Here is a 23407-nt window from a genome sequence, read left to right as displayed (position 1 = left end):
ATTTGGTGACTAGTTATATATATACATATATAGCAGGGCAGGGATTAGTGTCAAGGCTTTTGGATTTTTAGTTCAGTGCTCTTCACTATAATAAATTTCTTCAGGGTTAGCAGGGGAGATTAGCGCTATACTATAGGGTATCCTGTTGTTCTGAAACCAGTAGAAACCATGTAATTTTCCCATTCAGAAAATATTTTATTTGTTAACCATAATAAATCAGTTGATTTCCTCTTCTTTCTTTTAACTTTGATGGATTTGAAAATGATGTATATGAAAGGGAATGATATTTTAGTGGAGAAAAAAGGAATTTGAAAAGGTATTAGTATTTTAGTTAATTGCGTTTTTACTTCAATTTCAAATACTAATGCATGACCAATGTTTTGACAGTGTTTTATATATTCATATACAATTGATTCTTGGTTCTTTTATGTTTTGCCATTGAGAATTTACTCATTGAAAGCGAAGTAGAGCAAGAGAATGAGAATCTGGGTTCTAGACCAAGTTGTGTGTCCTTGAGTAAGTCACCTAACATCCCTGGACCTAAGTGGCTGAATCTTCAAAATGGAGAATTCAGTCAGTATACTACCAAGTGGGCATACTACTGGCATTTGGGCTGGCTAATTCTTCATTATGAAGGGCTCTCCTGTGCATTGTAGGATGTTTAGAATCCCTGATGCTAGTAGCATTTCTCAGTCATTATCACATCCACAAACAACCCTGCATTTCCAGGCATTTTCCAGGGTGAGGTAGCATATTGAGAACCACTGGCAGACTGTTTCTAAGGATCCTCTCAGCTCTAACATTCTGTGAAAGAATTTTTATTTGGGGAATGATTGAAAGGGAAAAAGGCAATGCAATGACTGAAAATTCTTTGCTCCTTCCTAATATTAAGCAATTTTATTTTAAAATGAATGTTTTCTGGGGATTTATGTCACCATACCCACAGATATACCAACCACTTATGATGTTCCAAGATGAATAATTTTTTTATAACTCACTTTAAGCTTTCCATCTATAATATAATGTATCCATGTTATGTATACTTAGTTATATGATTTTTTTAATTTAATGTTATATAGTACTGTTTCTCTCTATACCTAATAAGTAAAAGTAACAAGATCTGACTCTTTTTTTTTCTTATTTTGGCCACACCACGCAGCTTGTGGGATCTCAGTTCCCCGTCCAGGGATTGAACCCAGGTCGCGGTAGTGAAAGTGCCGAATCCTAACCACTAGACCACGAGGGAACGCCCCAGATCTGACTTTTTTTTAAAAAGTTGTATTGTTGTTTTAATATCTTAGCCTTTAAAAAAAAAAGGAAAATCATTATATATAGTAATTATTTGCCTTGTCTCTTTTCCTTTGGCATGAAGGAAGGGAAGGAATATAGTCTGTGTTAAGTAGTGTATATAATTACTCCAAATACACAAGTAAGATGTGTAAAAGCAACCACAAATCAATAGTATGTTTGATTATCCTAAAAAAAAAAAACTCCATGAGATGACAGACATAAGAGAAATAAATTACTGTACATCTAGTATTTACTATTGCTTAAGCCAGAGTTAAATAATTAACAGGTTACTACATTAATGAGGTTAATAAAGGTGATGATTAATTGGGTACTATCACCTTCCTCATCATTACTGCTGGCCAACTCCTGTCCTCAACTGTTATACCACTGGACCGCCTCAGACTAGGAATTGGTTAGCTGCCCTTAAGTAAACTGGATCCCAGTCTAGGTTGCATTGAAGCCCCAGGCTGCATGTTACCTTCCCCTGAAGGTTAGTGAAGTGACAGTATTGCATGATCTAAGTAAAAATTTCTTTACTAAATAATGTACAAGTTGCAGTAAACTTTTAAATGATAAATAAAATTACAAAATCATACTTAAATACTTTTTTTTTTGGTCTTAGCTAAGGCATGTATTTAAAAAATAATTTATATGTCCTTTTATAATTAATAGTCATTATTTTAAAAGACAAGACCTGTTAATTGAAATTTACTAAATTAAAAAGTTCTTTCAATTTCTAAAGTGTTTCATTTTTCAATTGGAATGTCAGTTTTTATAAGTATATTGCTTAGTCATATTAATTTGTTTCTTTTAAAAAATATTGCCTTGTAGCTTTATAAACCCTTTTTGGTACATGTTTGATTTTTTTGGCATTTAATATGATTTACTTTGCTTAAATTATTTTGCATACAGCATGGTTTGCATTTTAAGTTTGTTTTCTTTAATGTGTTATATATTTATTGTAAATTTAACCTTACCCGTTGGAACTCTTGGTTCTGTTAAAAGTCTAAGCAGTTTTCTATTTAGAAATATGGGTAATTGAAACCTGTAATCCCCAAAACTGTTGTTTAAATGCAGCAGTTCCATCTCTGTTCTTTTCATAAATCTCTTTTTAGGTCAAATTGTGATTTGTGTTGCCAAGGCTACTTCCTCTCCTTTCTCAGGGAAGATGCTGGGGTGGGGCTTAGAACAAATACTAGGTGGTCAAACGATCAGAAACTGCATCACGGGAAGCTTCAAGGGTACTGAGTTATTTGTAATTAAAGGAATAGTGCGTGCATTAAACTGTTCCTTTTATGTCATCTCAGGGTGATGTTGGCTTCGGTACTTTTCCTGCTGTCTATTATAAATGATTCTGAATTTTTCCCTTGATTTGTGATCTTATATTGATGTTTATGTCCATGATAATAGACTGAAATAAGTTACCACATTTAGAATTATCGTTGCTGTGAAAGCGTATTGGAAACCAAGACCTTTCTTTTTGTTCTTTAGATTTTCTTTCGTTTCAAGTTTGGATTTATACTTGTAAAGTATGGTTAAATTTAATGGAAGGTTTAACAATGAAAATGACAGATCATAGTTTTTTTAAAATTATTTATTTATTTTAAAAATTGAAGTATAGTTGATTTACAATGTTGTGTTAGTTTGAGGTGTACAGCAAAGTGATTCATTTATACATATGTATACATCTATCCTTTTTCAGATTCTTTTCCCTTATAGGTTAAAATATTGAGTATAGTTCCCAACAAGTTATAATTTTTAGTACATAATGTTATAGAACTCACTCTGTCGAGGGGGGTAGTTTTGTTTTCCAGCACCACCTTTGTAAACACGTTTTGTTTTATAGCAGAGGCTAAAATGAAGTGTAGGTGTTCCACTTACTTTCTTCTACTGAAGTATTTTGATTTTCAATTTAAGATGTATTTCTTAGTACAGTAACTTATTTAAAAAAGAAATACACTAGGCTTAGTTTATCCTAAAAGATATTTTAGAACCACTTGTCAATATTGGACTGAAGATTTTTTAAAAATTATTTTTAAGGGGAAATATAGTAATAAACTCCTTTGACCTGTCCTACCTATTTGTTGTATTGGAATCTTTTGCCACTTAAAATAACTTGGCAATTGATTGGGGTCTGGAAATTTCTTTCAAGGATTTTGTTTTAATGACATTTGACCTATATTCCGAAAACATGAGAATATTTTTAGTACAGTGTAACAATAAAAAAATAAAAATGTAGCAAGATGGGAGTAATTTAGCATACTTTTTCTGAGAGAAATTTTGCAAAATTTAAAAAATCCTTCAATGTATGCCCTTTTTTTGGACTCAGTAATGCCACTAAGAACCTACCATAAAGAACTTTCAGGGGAACATAAAAAGATTTAGGTACAGGTTTGTATAAGTGTTATTTATAAATGTGAAAAAGAATAAAGAATAAATATCTTGTCATAGGGGATTAAACTACTAGGTATCATATGATGAAATAAAATACCACCAATACAATTATTGCCTTAAAAAATTTAAGGGGGAAATATTCACCACATAGTGCTTTGTGAAAATGGCAGAATACAATTTTGTGTATACCTCTCTATAGAAAAAAGATTGAAGGATAATACATCAAAATGTTTATTTCTGATAAATTATAGGTAGTTTGAAGGTTTTTTTTTGGTTTGTTTTTCTGAGTCTCATTAACTTTTTACAGTAAAGGTATATAACCTTCGTAGTTGAAAAGTGTAACTTATTCATTTAGATAAACCAAAGGAATTTAGTATTTTAAATGTTATTTTCTAATTTTTACTTAAAAATCGCTCTTAAGTAAAAAAACTCAACATCCTCATCCTTTTCATATATGTAAATATGAATAAATAAATATTTATGTGTGAATTATATATGTGTGTATATAAATATGGCTTATTTAATGTAAGATGTTTGCAGTAAATTCCTATGTTTTTTTTTTTATTAATGGAGGCTCTACAGTATTTGGGGGTTCTTTTGGTGCCTTCATTTCATTTTTTATTTTATTTTATTTTTTTACTGGGGTATAGTTGTTTTACAATGTTGTGTTAGTTTCTGCTGTACAGCAAAGTGGAGTTCCCTGTGCTATACAGCAGGTTTTTATAAGTTATCTATTTTATACATGTTAGTGTATATATGTCAATCCCAATCTTTGTTATATCCAAATTGATATAACAATCAGTTTTGACTGAAAAGCACAAAGGCACAAGGCATTTTATGGCCAGGTTACAGGCAGTTGTTTTGTTCCCAGTGGTTCTATTCTAAAACTTGCATGTTGCATATTCCTGAAAAGCACAATTTAAAAGAATTTTCCTACTTTATTCTAAGCATTAATATAAAAGGTAAATCTTAGTATGTTTATAGCACTGATAAAAGTACTTGAATATATGTTACATTTTAGTTATGAAGGATTCTAAGACATTTTGGTAAAACCTAGTAGGAATTTTCCAGGATTAAAACAAATGTGAGGGGCTTCCCTGGTGGCGCAGTGGTTAAGAATCTGCCTGCCAATGCAGGGGACACAGGTTTGAGCCTTGGTCCGGGAAGATCCCACATGCCGCGGAGCAACTAAGCCCGTGCGCCACAACTACTGAGCCTGCGCTCTAGAGCCTGCGTGCCACAACTACTGAAGCCACGTGCCACAACTACTGAAGCCCACGCACCTAGAGCCCGTGGTCCACAAAAAGAGAAGCCACCACAATGAGAAGTCCACACACCGCAACAAAGGGTATCCCCCGCTCGCCGCAACTAGAGAAGGCCCACTCGCAGCAACGAAGACCCAGTGCAGCCAAAAAATAAATAAATAAAATTTTAAAAAAATAATAAATAAATAAAACAAATGTGAGCTTTAAAATGGTGATATTTGTTCTTCTATGACTAGAGGTCATTGAAATAGTGTAGTATAGGCTTGGTTGTAGGAATACTGTCCCAAATATATGTCTTGGGAAAAACTGCTTCTTAATCTTACCAATCAAAAACTTATTATTGTTTATTTTTCGCCACAGGAAAAAAAAAAACTGATTGGAATTCAGCTTAAATTAGAGCCTACAGTTAGCTAATTTCCTTTCTCACCAGATGCCATTTTAGGTTTAAAAAAAAAAAAAAGAATGATAAACAATTGGTCAGGAATTTATTTTAAAATAAGCTTTTAGAACATGGCCTGGGGATTTGGAAACCTTTAGATCTGTGTCCTACAGCAAAGCCTGGGAACCCCTGGCATAGCTGGAGATAATATCTGTTCATCTGGTTTTCCCATAGTGCTTAGCAGTGTGTATATATTAGGAGGTATCTGTGTGCACAGGGAGTCTGATCCAAAGGTGTCAAGTTTAGACTACCTGATGACTAATCAACAAAGAAATACAGTAGCGGGACTGAAAAAAACCATGTCCCACCAACTCATTTGCCCAGATCTAGGAAGTCTCTTTCTTGTGTGGCCTTCTCTGAGTCTCCCTTCAAAAACTCTCTCTCTCCCTCCCTTTTTAAAAAATCTCTACATTTGTTCCTCATCTGTTTTTCTTACCTTGCTCTGTTTCTCATTTCTCCCTTTGTCTTTCTCTTCCTAATCCAACTTCTCCCCTTTTTAAGTGAATATAGTATAAAACAAATATTATATACTTATATTTATATAATAAAATATAAAAAGCTGCTTTATTAAATATATTTTTATTCCTGAAATAGGAGAAAAAAGCCTTAATTTTTGTTTTGTTCTCTCTTCTAATTTTTATGTGACAGTGACCCTCAGTTTTATATCTCCTAAACAGATAATAATTGAGCATTAAAATGATGATTCTGATGCACTATAATATTCCAATTCATCAAAGAAGTATTTCTTTTTAAAGAATTCAATATTACTTAGGTAGTAACAGTATTTTATAAGCTACATCAGTTCTCTGGTTGCTTTAGTTAACTAGAAAACTAACCGGAATACCTCATTCTTTGTACATTCTAAAAAATTAGAATTTCATTTAATAAAAGTGAAATTGCTTTAAATGTTTTAAACTGTTTTCTCTAATCTTCCTGGGTTACTGAAGCAAAACAAAATGTTGAAAGCGTTGAAAATTTTTATATTTAAACATGGAAAGTGCTTTCTTATGTTTTCAGAATTTATAATGAATATCTTAGGTGCTTTTTAATTCGGAAAAGATTTGTCTATACAATAATTGAATATATTTATGTTCTCAAGGACAGATCAGAAGGAGAGATAGTCCCACTTAAAATAATTTTTATTTGATTTGGTATGGTATAAATTAGCAGTTTGCAAGAACTGTCTTATTTACTCTCCCTCCAACAAAGACTTTTAACTGTGAAATCAAAAGGAAAAAAATTTTATTTGTAAATACTATCTCATAGACACATACAGATAATTTTCCTAATCTATATGTTTCTAAACATGGAACCCTGTTAAGCACAACTTCAAACAATGAGAAATATCAGAAAGGGAAAAATGTAAGGAAGTCTGGATGTTAGTTGTTTTTTGCCACTATTGTGAATAAACACACTTTGGGAAAGCAAAACAGTTATCATTCCATTAAAATTTTTTCTGTCTGTGTTCATGAGGGATATTGGTCTGTAGTTTTCTCTTTTTTGTAATTTCTTGGTTAGATTTTATATTTAGGACTATTCTGGCCTCATAAAATGAGTTGGGAAGTATTTCCTCATTTTCTGTTTTTCTGAAAGAGATTATAAGTTTGTCTAGGGTTGGTGTTTGCTCTTCATTAATATTTGATAAAACTCATTAGTGAAACCATCTGGACCTAGAAGGTTTTTCAGTGTGAATGTTCTGGAAAGGTGCTTGGTAACAAATTTGATTTTGCTACTAGATAGAGCTGTTCAGATTTTTTGTTTCATCTTGTATCAGTTTTAGTAAGTTGTATTTTTCAAGGAATTTGTTCATTTCATCTAAGTTGTTGAATATGTTGGCATAAAGTTATTTGTAATATTCTCATTTGAATGTCTGTAGGATCTGTAGTGATGTCCCCTGTTTCATTCCTGATATTAGTAATTTGTGTTCTCTCTTTCTTGATTGGTGTACCTAAGGGTTTTTTAATTTTGTTGATCTTTTCAAAGAACCAACTTTAGGCTTTGTCTATTTCCTTTATTGTTTGTTTTTTATTCATTGATTTCAGCTCTTTTTGTTACTATTTCCTTCTTTCTGCTACTTACTTTTGGTTTCCCTTGTTCTCTTTTTCCTAGCTTCTTAAGATAGTACCATAGTTTGTTCATTTTAGCCCTTTGTTTTTAATATTAGTACTTAAAACTAGAAGTTTCCCTCTAAGCATTCACTTAGCTGTTTTGACAAATTTTGATATGCTGTATTTTCATTGTGATTCAGTTTGAAAAATATTTTCTAATTTCCTTTTTGATTTCTTCTTTGGCCCATGTATTTAGAAGATGTTATTTAATTTCTAAATTTTTTTCCTAGATATCTTATTGTTATGGGTTCCATTTTGGTCAGAGAACATATTCTTTACAACTTTAATCATTAATTTATTAACGCCTGTTTTGTGGATCAGCATATGGTCTATCTTGATGAATGTACCATCTACAATTGAAAAGAATATGCATTCTGTAGTTGTTGAGTGTAAATGTTTAAATATCAGTTGAATCAAGGTGGTTGGTAGTGTTCAGATAATGTGTTTTTTACTGATATTTTCCCCTAGTGTTCTGTCAGTTACTGAGAGAGAAGTTTTTGTATCTCCAAGTGTGATTGTGGAAATGTTTATTTTCCCTTTAATTTTGTCATATTTTGCATCATGCATTTTGGGTTTTGTTTGTTTTTCTTTTTATTTTGGTTGCATTGGGTCTTCGTTGCTGCGCATCGGCTTTCTCTAGTTGCTGCCAGCAGGGACTACTCTTCATTGCAGTGCGCCGGCTTCTCATTGCAGCGGCTTCTCCTGTTGAGGAGCACGGGCTCTAGGGGCGCAGGCTTCAGTAGTTGCAGCATGCAGGCTCAGTAGTTGTGGCACGCGGGCCCTAGAGCTTGTGGGTTTCAGTAGTTGCAGCGCGCGGGCTCAGTAGTTGTGGCTCATGGGCTTAGTTGCTCCACAGCATGTGGGATCTTCCCAGACCAGGGATTGAACCTGTGTCCCCTGCATTGGCAGGTGGATTCTTAACCATTGCGCCACCAGAGAAGTCCGCATCGTGCATTTTAAAGCTCTGTTATTAGGCATAAACAAATTGTTATTATACCTTTTGATGAATTGACTCTTACCATTTTGAAATGTCCCTGGTTCTGGTAATACTGTCTTTAAGTCTAGTTTATCTGTTATTAATATAGCCACTCCAGCCTTTATAAGCTTACTGTTTGTATAATGTATCTTGTACCATTCATTTACTTTCAACCTATTAAAGTGTAATTCTTGCAGATATCATATAGTTGGGTCTTACTTTTTTATCCATTTTGACAATCTATGCCTTTTAATTGGATTGTTTAGTCCATTAACATTGAAAGTAATTACCGATATAGTTGGATGTAGGTTTACTATTTTACTATTTGGTTTCTGCTTGTCCCTCTGTTTTTTGTTCTTCTGTTCTCATTTCCTGCATTCTTTTGGCTTAATATGTTTTAGAATTCCCTTCACATTATTTATTTAGCTTTCTAACTATGTCCTTAATGCATTTTGTCTGTATGTATGGTTGCTCTAGGAATTGCAAATATGCATTCTTAACTGTTTTCAGACTGCTTAGAGCTAATAGCACTTAGAGCCTTCGTACCACTTCATATACATTGTAGAAATATTGCAACCGTATTTCCAAATTGGTCCATTTGTAACCTCCTTCATCCTTTATGCTTTGATGTCATATGTATTACATCTACATATGTTATAAACTCCACAAGGCAGTGTTGTAATTTTTGCTTTGGACAATCGGGTTTACTTAAATTACTAGGAAAAAAGTAGTTTTTTATATTTATTCAGTATTTACCATTTCTGATGCTCTTCATTCTTCCCTGAATATTTTACTTTCCAACTGGTATTTCCTTCCATCTGAAGAAGTTTCTTCTGCATTTCCTGTTTTGCAGATTGGCTGGCAACACATTTTTTCATAGTTTTAGTTTAACTGAGATACAGTTTGCCTTCATTCGTGAAGGATAAGGATATTTTTCTGGATATGCAATACTGGACTGACAGCTTTCTTTTTCTTTCCATATATTCAAATCATTGTTTTCTTTTACTTAATGTGTCATTTTTTTCCTGACTGCTTTCAATATATTTTTTTCTTTGTCATTGGTTTTCTTTATATTTTTCCTACTAGGAGTTCACTGAACCTCCTGAATCTTTTGAAATTTTTGTCGTCCCCCCAACTTTGAGAAAGTTTTAGCCATTATTTATTTTAAAAGTTTTTTTGGTCCTTTTCTTTCTCCTCACCTTTTGGAACTCCAGTTATGCATATATTGACCTTTTGATATTTACCCTCAGGTCCCTGAGACTCTGGTTTACTATTTTTCAGTCCTTTTATTCTCTGTTTTTCAGATTGGGTAATTTTACTGATCTATCATTATGTTCATTAATTGCTTCTTCTATCACCTTCATTATGTTTTTAAGCCTATCCAGTTAATTTTAAAATTTCAGATGTTATATATTTCAGTTCTGGAACTTCAGTGTGTTTTTTATCATTTCTATTTGAGCATTTATTTTTTTTTACATCTTCAAATATAATTTTAATTACTACTTTAAATTCCTTGTCTGCTATTTCTTTTTTTTTTTTTTGCAATACAATAAAAAAATTTTTTTTCAGAGTGTCGTAAGTACAAAATTAAGTGCTCCAGAGGATTTCAGAGGACAGAGTCCTTTGGGCTAAGAAAATCAGGGCAGGCTACTGGGAGGCCAGGCATCTTTAGGTGAATGATCTTGGCTTTCCACAGAAACCAGCTTTGTTGGTTCTACCACATTCTTTTTTTTTTCACACACACACACTGTATTTTATTTTTACAAGAGATAAATAGACTGACAGCAAGCATTGTACATGGATGACCACAACAAAAGCAACAATGATTGCAATTACCACACATGAAACACACTCATACTATGTCATAATATTGACATTCAGTCCAGTAATCCTCCACTGTAACAGCTCCTTTACTTTGCAGTGAAAATTGATTTGTATATTCTTTGCCTCTGAGTCCTTGTGGGTTTTTTTTTTAATTCAAACAGAAAGTCACAAAAATTATCCTCATCCTCATCAGTTCACTCAGTCCCATGTAATTAATTTGTTTTTTTTCATCTTGATCTTTTGTTAGCACTTTTATGAGCTCATCAGTTTTTCATTAGAGTTCTGAAAATGCTTATTCATTCAGTTCAGCAGTACAGTCAGTTACCAGGAACCTGTAGTTGTCAGAGCCTTTTCCATGAATTTCTTGAAGATGAAACCCTTTTATAGGAACATATTTGCAAAAGCATCAGAGTACACCCAGAACTGTCTGTAAATGACAAAAGACTTAAAAATGACCACGGTTAAAGATCTGATGAAACTTCATAATAATGCAGTTGACAAGAAAATTAGTTATTTCTGAGATATACATTTTAAAGTAATAACTAGGATTATGACTTATAACATTATTCCAGAACATATAAGATTTTTAGAAATTTCATGTAATGTCTGAAACATTTATATTAACATATTTCCATACAAATAACCCAATGAAAGTTTAGTATTAGTTGTTTTGTTTGTTTTTTTATACTGCAGGTTCTTATTAGTCATCAATTTTATACACATCAGTGTATACATGTCAATACCAATCGCCCAATTCAGCACACCACCATCCCCACCCCACCGCAGTTTTCCCACCTTGGTGTCCATATGTCTGTTCTCTACATCTGTGTCTCAACTTCTGCCCTGCAAACCGGCTCATCTGTACCATTTTTCTAGGTTCCACATACATGCGTTAATATACGATATTTGTTTTTCTCTTTCTGACTTACTTCACTCTGTATGACAGTCTCTAGATCCATCCACGTCTCAACAAATCACTCAATTTCGTTCCCTTTTATGGATGAGTAATATTCCATTGTATATATGTACCACAACTTCTTTATCCATTCATCTGTTGATGGGCATTTAGGTTGCTTCCATGACCTGGCTATTGTAAATAGTGCTGCAATGAACATTCGGGTGCATGTGTCTTTTTGAATTACGGTTTTCTCTGGGTATATGCCCAGTAGTGGGATTGCTGGATCATATGGTAATTCTATTTTTAGTTTTTTAAGGAACCTCCATATTGTTCTCCATAGTGGCTGTATCAATTTACACTCCCACCAACAGTGCAAGAGGGTTCCCTTTTCTCCACACCCTCTCCAGCATTTGTTGTTTGTAGATTTTCTGATGATGCCCATTCTAACTGATGTGAGGTGATACCTCATTGTAGTTTTGATTTGCATATCTCTAATAATTAGTGATGTTGAGCATCTTTTCATGTGCTTCGTGGCCGTCTGTATGTCTTCTTTGGAGAAATGTCTATTTAGGTCTTCTGCCCATTTTTGGATTGGGGTGTTTGTTTCTTTAATATTGAGCTGAATGAGCTGTTTATATATTTTGGAGATTAATCCTTTGTCCGTTGATTCCTTTGCAAATATTTTCTCTCATTCTGAGGGTTGTCTTTTCGTCTTGTTTATGGTTTCCTTTGCTGTGCAAAAGCTTTGAAGTTTCATTAGGTCCCATTTGTTTATTTTTGTTTTTATTTCCATTACTCTAGGAGGTGGATCAAAAAAGATCTTGCTGTGATTTATGTCAAAGAGTGTTCTTCCTATGTTTTCCTCTAAGAGTTTTATAGTGTCCAGTCTTACATTTAGGTCTCTAATCCATTTTGAGTTTATTTTTGTGTATGGTGTTGGGGAGTATTCTAATTTCATTCTTTTACATGTAGCTGTCCAGTTTTCCCAGCACCACTTATTGAAGAGACTGTCTTTTCTCCATTGTATATCTTTGCCTCCTTTGTTATGGCTTAGTTGACCATAGGTGTGTGGGTTTATCTCTGGGCTTTCTATCTTGTTCCATTGATCTATATTTCTGTTTTTGTGCCAGTACCATATTGTCTTGATTACTGTAGCTTTGTAGTATAGTCTGAAGTCAGGGAGTCTGATTCCTCCAGCTCCGTTTTTTTCCCTCAAGACTGCTTTGGCTATTCGGGGTCTTTTGTGTCTCCATACAAATTTTAAGATGATTTGTTCTAGCTCCGTAAAAAATGCCATTGGTAATTTGATAGGGATTGCATTGAATCTGTAGATTGCTTTGGGTAGTATAGTCATTTTCACAATGTTGATTCTTCCAATCCAAGAACATGGTATATCTCTCCGTCTGTTGGTATCATCTTTAATTTCTTTCATCAGTGTCTTATAGTTTTCTGCATACAGGTCTTTTGTCTCCCTAGGTAAGTTTATTCCTAGGTATTTTATTCTTTTTGTTGCAGTGGTAAATGGGAGTGTTTCCATAATTTCTCTCTCAGATTTTTCATCATTAGTGTATAGGAATGCAAGAGATTTCTGTGCATTAATTTTGTATCCTGCAACTTTACCATATTCATTAATTAGCTCTAGCAGTTTTCTGCTGGCAGTTTTAGGATTCTCTATGTATAGTATCATGTCATCCGCAAACAGTGACAGTTTTACTTCTTCTTTTCCAATTTGTATTCCTTTTATTTCTTTTTCTTCTCTGATTGCCGTGGCTAGGACTTCCAGAACTATGTTGAATAATAGTGGTGAGAGTGGACATCCTTGTCTCGTTCCTGATCTTAGAGGAAATGCTTTCAGTTTTTCACTGTTGAGAATGATGTTTGCTGTGGGTTTGTCATATATGGCCTTTATTATGTTGAGGTAGGTTCCCTCTATGCCCACTTTCTGGAGAATTTTTATCATAAATGGGTGTTGAATTTTGTCAAAAGCTTTTTCTGCATCTATTGAGATGATCATATGGTTTTTATTCTTCAATTTGTTAATATGGTGTATCACATTGATTGATTTGCATATATTGAAGAATCCTTGCATCCCTGGGATAAATCCCACTTGATCGTGGTGTATGATCCTTTTATTGTGTTGTTGGATTCTGTTTGCTAGTATTTTGTTGAGGATTTTTGCATCTATATTCATCAGTGATATTGGTCTGTAATTTTCTTTTTTTGTAGTATCTTTGTCTGGTTTTGGTATCAGGGTGATGGTGGCCTCATAGAATGAGTTTGGGAGTGTTCCTTCCTCTGCAATTTTTTGGAAGAGTTTGAGAAGGATAGGTGTTAGCTCTTCTCTAAATGTTTGATAGAATTCACCTGTGAAGCCATCTGGTCCTGGACTTTTGTTTGTTGGAAGATTTTAAATCACAGTTTCAATTTCATTACTTGTGATTGGTCTGTTCATATTTTCTGCTTCTTCCTGGTTCAGTCTTGGAAGGTTATACCTTTCTAAGAATTTGTCCATTTCTTCCAGGTTGTCCATTTTATTGGCATAAAGTTGCTTGTAGTAGTCTCTTAGGATGCTTTGTATTTCTGCGGTGTCTGTTGTAACTTCTCCTTTTTCATTTCTGATTTTATTGATTTGAGTCCTCTTCCTCTTTTTCTTGATGAGTCTGGCTAATGGCTTATCAATTTTGTTTATCTTCTCAAAGAACCAGCTTTTAGTTTTATTGATCTTTGCTATTGTTTTCTTTGTTTCTATTTCATTTATTTCCACTCTGATCTTTATGATTTCTTTCCTTCTGCTAACTTTGGGTTTTGTTTGTTCTTCTTTCTCTAGTTTCTTTAGGAGTAAGGTTAGATTGTTTACTTGAGATTTTTCTTGTTTCTTTAGGTAAGCTTGTATAGCTATAAACTTCCCTCTTAGAACTGCTTTTGCTGCATCCCGTAGGTTTTGGGTCATCGTGTTTTCATTGTCATTTGTCTCTAGGTATTTTGATTTCCTCTTTGATTTCTTCAGTGATCTCTTGGTTATTTAGTAACGTATTGTTTAGCCTCCATGTGTTTGTGTTTTTTCATTTTTTTCCCTGTAATTCATTTCTAATCTCATAGCGTTGTGGTCAGAAAAGATGCTTGATATGATTTCAATTTTCTTAAATTTACTGAGGCTTGATTTGTGACCCCAAGATGTGATCTATCCTGGAGAATATTCCGTGCGCACTTGAGAAGAATGTGTAATCTGCTGTTTTTGGATGGAATGTCCTATAAATATCAATTATATCTATCTGGTCTATTGTGTCATTTAAAGCTTCTGTTTCCTTATTTATTTTCATTTTGGATGATCTGTGCATTGGTGTAAGTGAGGTGTTAAAGTACCCCACTATTATTGTGTTACTGTCAATTTCCTCTTTTACAGCTGTTGACAGTTGCCTTATGTATTGAGGTGCTCCTATGTTGGGTGCATATATATTTATAGTTGTTATATCTTCTTCTTGGATTGATCTCTTGATCATTATGTAGTGTCCTTCCTTGTCTCTCATAACATTCTTTATTTAAAAGTCTATTTTATCTGATATGAGTATAGCTACTCCAGCTTTCTTTTGATTTCCATTTGCATGGAATATCTTTTTCCATCCCCTCACTTTCAGTCTGTATGTGTCGCTAGGTCTGAAGTGGGTCTCTTGTAGACAGCATATATATGGGTCTTGTTTTTGTATCCATTCAGCAAGCCTGTGTCTTTTGGTTGGAGCATTTAATCCATTCACGTTTAAGGTAATTATCGATATGTATGTTCCTATGATCATTTTCTTAATTGTTTTGGGTTTGTTTTTGTAGGTCCTTTTCTTCTCTTGTGTTTCCCCCTTAAAGAAGTTCCTTTAGCATTTGTTGTAGAGCTGGTTTGGTGGTGCTGAATTCTCTTAGCTTTTGCTTGTCTGTAAAGCTTTTGATTTCTCCATCAAGTCTAAATGAGATCCTTGCCGGGTAGAGTAATCTTGGTTGTAGGTTCTTCAACCTTGGTAACTGACTGTACTGCTGAACTGAATGAATAAGCATTTTCAGAACTCTAATGAAAAACTGATGAACTCATAAAAGTGCTAACAAAAGATCAAGATGAAAAAAAAAATTAATTACATGGGACTGAGTGAACTGATGAGGATTAGTATAATTTTTGTGACTTTCTGTCTGAATTAAAAAAAAAAAATCCCACAAGGACTCAGAGGCAAAGAATATACAAATCAATTTTCACTGCAAAGTAAAGGAGCTGTTACAGTGGAGGATTACTGGACTGAATGTCAATATTATGACATAGTATGAGTGTGTTTCATGTGTGGTGATTGCAGTCATTGTTGCTTTTGTTGTGGTCATCCATGTACAATGCTTGCTGTCAGTCTATTTACCTCTTGTAAAAATAAAATACAGTGTGTGTGTGAGGTTCTTCCCTTTCATCACTTTAAGTATATCATGCCACTCTCTTCTGGCTTGTAGAGTTTCTGCTGAGAAATCAGCTGTTACCCTTATGGGAGTTCCCTTGTATGTTATTTGTCATTTTTCCCTTGCTGCTTTCAATAATTTTTCTTTGTCTTTAATTTTTGCCACTCTGATTACTATGTGTCTCGGCGTGTTTCTCCTTGGGTTTATCCTGTATGGGATTCTCTGCACTTCCTGGACTTGGGTGGCTATTTCCTTTCCCATGTTAGGGAAGTTTTCGACTATAATCTCTTCAAATATTTTCTCTGGTCCTTTCTCTCTCTCTTTTCCTTCTGGGACCCCTATAATGCAAATGTTATCGTGTTTAATGTTGTCCCAGGGGTCTCTTAGGCTGTCTTCATTTCTTTTCATTCCTTTTTCTTTAGTCTGTTCCACAGCAGTGAATTCCACCATTCTGTCTTCCAGGTCACTTATCCGTTCTTCTGCCTCAGTTATTCTGCTATTGATTCCTTCTAGTGTAGTTTTCATTTCAGTTATTGTATTGGTCATCTCTGTTTGTTTGTTCTTTAATTCTTCTAGGTCTTTGTTAATCATTTCTTGCATCTTCTCGATCTTTGCCTCCATTGTTTTTCCGAGGTCCTGGATCATCTTCACTATCATTATTCTGAATTCTTTTTCTGGAAGGTTGCCTATCTCCACTTCATTTAGTTGTTTTTCTGGGATTTTTTCTTGTTCCTTCATCTGGTATATAGCCCTCTGCCTTTTCATCTTGTCTATCTTTCTGTAAATGTGGTTTTTGTTCCACAGGCTGCAGGATTGTAGTTTTTCTTGCTTCTGCTGTCTGCCCTCTGGTGGTTGAGGCTATCTAAGAGGCTTGATGGGAGGCTCTGGTGGTGGGTAGAGCTGACTGTTGCTGTGGCGTCAGAGCTCAGTAAAACTTTAATCCACTTGACTGTTGATGGGTGGGGCTGGATTCCCTCCCTCTTGGTTGTTTTGCCTGAGGCTCCAACACTGGAGCCTACCTGGGCTCTTTGGTGGGGCTAATGGCAGACTCTGGGAGGGCTCACGCCAAGGAGTACTTCCCTGAACCTCCGCTGCCAGTGTCCTTGTCCCCACGTTGAAACAGAGCCAGCCCCCACCTCTGCAGGAGAACCTCCAACAGTAGCAGGTAGGTCTGGTTCAGTCTCCCCCAGGGTCACTGCTCCTTCCCCCGCGTCCCGATGCACACACTATTCCGTGTGCGCCCTCCAAGAGTGGGGTCTCTGTTTCCCCCAGTCCTGTCGAAGTCCTGCAATCAATTCCCACTAGGCTTCAAAGTCTGATTCTCTATGAATTCCTCCTCCCGTTGCCAGACCCCCAGGTTGGGAAGCCTGACGTGGGGCTCAGAACCTTCACTCCAGTGGGTGGGCTTCTGTGGTATAAGTGTTCGCCAGTCTGTGAGTCACCCACCCAGCAGTTATGGGATTTGATTTTACTCTGAGTGCGCCCCTCCTACCGTCTCACTGTGGCTTCTCCTCTGTCCTTGGACGTGGGGTATCCTCCTTGGTGAAGTCCAGTGTCTTCCTGTCGATGATAGTCCAGCAGCCAGTTGTGATTCTGGTGCTCTCGCAAGAGCTTGTCTGCTATTTCTAACATTTGAGTCACTTTTTAAAAAATTGAAGTATAGTTGATTTACAATGTTGTGTTAGTTTCTGGTGTACAGCAATGTGATACAGTTATACATACATATGCATATTTGAGTCACTTTTGAATTGGTCTCTATTGTTTTTTATCCTGAAAATGGGTCAGGTTTTCCTGTTTGTGTAGTAATTTTGGATTGTATCCTAGTCATTGCTATGATAATTATGTTGCAGAGACTCTGCATTCTGTTTCATTCTTCTGAAAAATATTGACTTGTGTTTATTTGTTTTAGCATGCAGTTAATTGTTAGGCTCAAATTGCAAACTCTGTCTCTTGGGCTGCAGCTCAAATCTTCAGTTATTTTACCTTTAACTGAGATTTTTGGAGTTTTCCCTGCACAAGCGTGGTTTACAGGTCAGCCATATATTTGAACCAAATGTGTATACAGAATTTAGGGCTCCTCCTTTCTGACTTTATTCTTTCCAGGACTCCCCTCTCACTTTCCAGTGGCTTTGGTTACCTTGCACCCTGCCCACTACTTCTTTTTTTTTTTTTAACATCTTTATTGGAGTATAATTGCTTTACAATGGTGTGTTAGTTTCTGCTTTATAACAAAGTGAATCAGCTGTACACATACATATATCCCCATATCTCCTCCCTCTTAGGTCTCCCTCCCACCCTCCCTATCCCACCCCTCTAGGTGGTCACAAAGCACCGAGCTGATCTCCCCGTGCTATGCAGCTGCTTCCCTCTAGCTATCTATTTTACATTTGGTAGTATATATAAGTCCATGCCACTCTCTCACTTCGTTCCAGCTTACCTGTCCCCCTACCCATGTCCTCAAGTCCATTCTCTACGTCTGTGTCTTTATTCCTTTCCTGCCCCTAGGTTCTTCAGAACCTTTTTTTCTTTTTTTTTCTTTTTTAGATTCCATATATATGTGTTAGCATATGGTATTTATTTTTCTCTGACTTACTTCACTCTGTATGACAGTCTCTAGGTCCATCCACCTCACTACAAATAACTCAATTTTGTTTCTTTTTATCTGCCCACTACTTCTTTAGGCCAGTAAGACTGAAGTTTTTTTATTAAGAGTTTTAGTTGGTCTACATGTTGTGGAGTAGGCCAAAAGCTGAGTTAAATGGGTAACTCATTTAGTTCCATTCTTTCTTCTAAGTGTTGATTCCTCTCCAGAATCGACCTACTTTTGGTCATTTTCCAGTGCTTTCAGATATTTATTTATAGTTATAGTTGTTCCGTGCAGGAGGATTGGTCTGATAGAAGATTATTCAGCCAGTATTGGAAGTAGAACCAGGATTTCTTAAGCTAAAAATGGTTGGAGAATATGGTGTGGTGATGTACAATCTTAATAGTCATCTTCTTTTAAAATATTTAGAAAAGAAGAGAGAAATTATGATGCATGTAACACATACATACACACACAGAGTAACTGAAAGAACTGGTTTTTCTAACTCCAAAGTCTGCTTAATAAAACAGTAGATTAGAATACATTTCCACGTAAGTGTACATAGTTTACCATATGTCAGAAGAAAAATTTTATGGTTAAGATGTATATGTAGGGAAATAAAGCTTTGGGGCTTATTATGACTATTTTCAGTGGGGTTAAGTTGGCAGCTATGACATTTTAAAACTTGTATAGATTGCTGAAACCTTGGGCTTATTTCCAAGATTGAGTTTTGCTGTGTGTTATACATCTAATGTTTTTAACTTTTTTTTAAAATTATTTTTAAAATTTATTTATTTTATTGGTTTTATTTTTGGCTGCGTTGGGTCTTTGTTGCTGCTCACGGGCCGTCTCTAGTTGCAGTGAGAGGGGGCTACTCTTCGTTGCTGTGCGTGGGCTTCTCATTGCGTGGCTTCTCTCGTTGCAGAGCACGGGCTCTAGGTACGCGGGCTTCAGTAGTTGTGGCACGCGGGCTCAGTAGTTGTGGCTCGTGGGCTCCAGAGCGCAAGCTCAGTAGTTGTGACGCACGGGCTTAGTTGCTCCGCGGCATGTGGGATCTTCCCGGACCAGGGCTCGAACCCGTGTCTCCTGCATTGGATGGCAGATTCTTAACCACTGCGCCACCAGGGAAGCCCTTTAACTTCTGATATGTATTTTACTTTCTTTCAGTTAACGTAGTAAAGAAGATAATTTATAGTGTCAGAATCCTCAAACTGATCAATTTATGATTCACAATTTTTGATAGATACTTTCCATTAAAATTTTCACTTTCTAGGAAATGTTCCTTTCATATTTACTCTTATTACTCCTTAGGTTCTTTATGATGCAGGAGGCAAAAATCTGTGCTTTGATTTTAGTTTAATCTCTGTGCCAGTGGTTTTCTTCCCTGCTCTGTCTCCTTTACTTTATATTTCTTCCTTTTTCTCTATCTTTAAAAAACATTATTTTTCATTACCTTTAATTTTTTAATCCTTATGTGTACTTGGAAAGACAGATTAGGAATACTGGTTACATTATTTGATTTTTTTTTTCCTCTTTACCGCTACACGTTATACATTTGCCTAGCCCTTATCCTTTTGTCTTAGGAGTTGTAAAATATTTTAAATATTTTGCTCAATATGTAAGGAATTTGAAGAAGGAAAAGCAAGGACTCTGTATATTCTCATTATACTGGGAAGGTCCTGCTTGTTGAATTTTTAGGTATTTCAAGATGTTCCAGTCAACTGACAAGGACTTCTCCTCACAGTGTCAGAACTGTAGTGATGATGAGAGTAATGCAACTAGGAAATAGTTCTGGTATGTAACCACTTTTGCATGTTTACTTCACCAGAAAACTCTGTGGAAGTACAGTGATATCTTACATTTCTTGTTAAAAATTTGGAAAACTATTTGCATGCTTTCAAAGTAGATTTTGAAGTAACAGTGCTAGTCAAAGAATGGAAAGTATATTCTAAGCAGATGTAAAATTCTACAAAGTTTTAGGATATCTTCATTTCTTAACTGTTCTAAAAAAGGAAAAACAAAACTTAAACTTGCATTCTTAGAACTTTCTGAATAATTCAGTAATTGCCTAAACTCTAGGTTTTAGCGTATTTCTTATTGTAAAGTCTTTATGATACTATATGCTTTTTTAGTAAAATAACATTTACTAATATGATTCATACTCCTTTTTATATAGCTTATTAATGGAGATTTATTTGCTTTTTCCTTTTTAAAAAATAAATTCTTCAGTTCTTATGTTGTCATAGATTATAAATAAATATTTTAGAAAATATATATCCAGTTTGTAATGAATTTCCTTGGACACTTCGGTTGTTTGTACTAAATCTTTAGAGCAGAGCGATCCATGGTTTGGGTTCTTCTGTATAGGTTATCAGTTACTTCTGTTGGATTGAGTGAGGATAAAGAAGGTGGAATTCTCTGCCATTTTACCATAGCTTACTCTTACTTATAAATGGTGAGTTGTTTATTGTTATGCGATTAGGTAGGTAGATTCTTTGTAATAATTGTTAATTTTTAGATTTAATGATGGCACTTGAAGTTACTTACTTTGATATATATACTTGGGAAAACTTTCTGTGTTTATTATGACATATATTATAAGTAATATTGCTATTTGTTGAATGATACTCTACTCTTTTGGGTCATTTTATTGTGTAGAATATTCTAATTATCCAGTAGTATAGGTTTCAAAACTCAAAATATTCAGTATATTATCTAGGGATATTAATTAAGGAACATAACACAATCTGGTGAAGTTACTGGTGTAATACATTGCTTTAAAATATTATTTTCCTATTTTTAAAGGACATCTAGGTCTACTTGAGTATTATCAGTGTTTGTTTGGGTATATATTTCTTAAGTCATTTAGGGTTGCCATTTTCAAGAAGGGTGGCTATATTTCTGAAGTTTTTTTTTTTTTCACTGTAATTTGTGTGAACAGCCTCATTATATAGATACAAGGACTTACAAAAAACCAAAAAGCAAATGATTTACTCAGGGCTATAGGGTCCATGGTAGGCCTGTAACTAAAGCTCAGTTTTGTTTTCTAGCTTTGTAATTTAATCTATACCAAGTAATATTTCCTGTATGGATAACTTTGATCCATTAACCTAAAGATAATTTATGAAAAACTCTGCTATTCTCTCACTTTGTAATTCTGCTGGTATTTTCTTCATTGTAATAAAAAAGAAATCATGCTATAGTAACTAATTCTTGACCACACCCTTTCTTTCCCCTTCAGAAAAATTGGAAGCTCTACCACCCACCCCAGGACAGCTGAGATATGGTAATGCTTCTATAATTGTTAAATATTTGTGCATCTGTCTTTTGGACTTGAAATAACTGTGTTACTCATTAATAGTACAGAAGTCAGTAAGTTAAATCATTCCAGATAGGGTGGATTATCTTATTTATTATGCTGAAGCAAAAAGTTTGTAAACTTGGTTTAAGACATATTACAGTATTATGGAATTTCTAAGATTGTTAACCATATCTATTATTGTTTAAATATTGTTACCATCTAGAGATAGAATTATAGTAGAGGTTTTCTTAATTCCCAAGAAAAAGGGTATGTTTAGTTTGGATTTAAGTTGGGTAATTTCAGAACTAGAATTTCTAGGCTATTTTCTTTGGTGGAGAAAATACTCTGATTTGTTGTTTGTAATAATGAAGACAGTAAAGTTCATTTTAAACCACCAGGAAGAAGAGCTTTACAGTGCTGCTGGTGTGCTTTCTTTATTATGATTGGAATAAATATTCAAGGGCTAATACCAAAGTAATGTAAAATAGTTTGGGATCTTAATATAAAGACAGTGGAAGAAGAGAATTATTTAGCGGTGCAGTGAATTTGAATAGGTTGTAAGTTAAAGCTAAATATTAGATGTGATTTGCTAACAACTACTGAGTTAGAGAATAATATTTCCCAAAGGAAACTGAAGAAATTGGTAGGATATCATTACATGCTGGAGAGCAAACTTATATAATTAAAATTTAGTAGCCAGTTCTTTTTAATAGTTCTTTTTACTCTCAGAGGTAGAATATAATTTGTATTAGAAATAAGTAACTTTTCCCAGCTATCAAAACAATTTAAGAATTCTTTAAGATGTTTCTTTCCCAGGTAATCTTTTTTTATTCTTCTAGCCTGGATTCATACAATCAATATCCATAGCACTGTATAATGCTATTACCATTCTGGGGGTCATATTGAAATTACCTGCTTATATGGCTGTGTTATCATACCCAAACTTCTTGAGGGCTGGTAACCAAGTATCTTTGTATCTCAAGTGCCCTGTGGAGTGTCCAGTACGTGTTTATTTGACTTTCTGAAACTTATAATTTTCCTTTGGAATGAAAATAAATTTTTATTTACAGGACACATTTACTTAGGTCTAAACATCAAAGCATAATATATTTTATAGTTCCAGGTAATTATTATAGCCGTGTAGCAACATGCCTTGGTTTTATGACCAAGTTTTTACTAAGATAGCAGTTAGTCTAATCTTAAACTTAGTTTAATAACCTTGACACCTAATTTTAAGATATTTATAACTAGCCAGTTTTAGAGATGCCATCAAATTAACCCTAAAATGTTTAGTAATCCCAAAGGTTTCATAGTTACTTTGCCATATTTACATTTCAAAGATGATTGAGATGTCTGGAGAGTCTTCTCTCCAGATATACATTTAAGTAGCTCTCTTTTCACTGTAAATGTTTCATATGGTGAATTTTAAAAATTTCATTATATTCTTTTGACATGTCAAATCTGTAATATTATTTTGAAATTCTGTATGTGTTTTAGAAGCTGATTATTATAAAATTTTGAATGTCTGGTCATTAAGCAGCTGGATCTAGGCGAAAGTCAAAGAACTAAGTCTAGACTCTTTAATTAAAAAATCCCATTTCGTTAATGTGCCACTTGATTTTTATCATCTTTCATAACTTTTAAAACAATATGCTTTATAATTTAAAAGATGCTGCTTTTTACCTGGGACATTCTTATGTGATAACAAGAAGAACTCTGAAATGACCTAGGATATATACTATTTTCCCCCTTGATCTTAGTCTTCGACAGTGCTTGTGGGTAGAAATGTTTCTTGTTTTACTGGTTATTAGCCTTCCCTGATTGGGGTAGAGTGGTATCAAATTTTCATAACTTCTGGATTATATTTTAATTATACTTTCTGTGGACTTAACTGCATTAAAAGAAAAAA

General features: G+C 34.5%; 1 protein-coding gene across 1 annotated transcript in view; it reads left to right on the top strand.

Annotated features, from left to right (window-relative positions):
* The window catches only part of TMEM65 (transmembrane protein 65), a 53269-nt gene that overhangs the window by 16758 nt on the left and 13104 nt on the right, over positions 1-23407 (top strand). The window contains exon 2 of the mRNA XM_068526036.1: positions 21439-21483. Coding sequence (XP_068382137.1) covers positions 21439-21483 — 45 coding nt within the window. The remainder of the gene's footprint in view (positions 1-21438; positions 21484-23407) is intronic.

This window comes from Eschrichtius robustus, chromosome 17, assembly GCF_028021215.1.
Source record: "Eschrichtius robustus isolate mEscRob2 chromosome 17, mEscRob2.pri, whole genome shotgun sequence".
Taxonomy (NCBI): domain Eukaryota; kingdom Metazoa; phylum Chordata; class Mammalia; order Artiodactyla; family Eschrichtiidae; genus Eschrichtius; species Eschrichtius robustus.
This window is presented reverse-complemented; position numbering and strand designations above follow the sequence as displayed.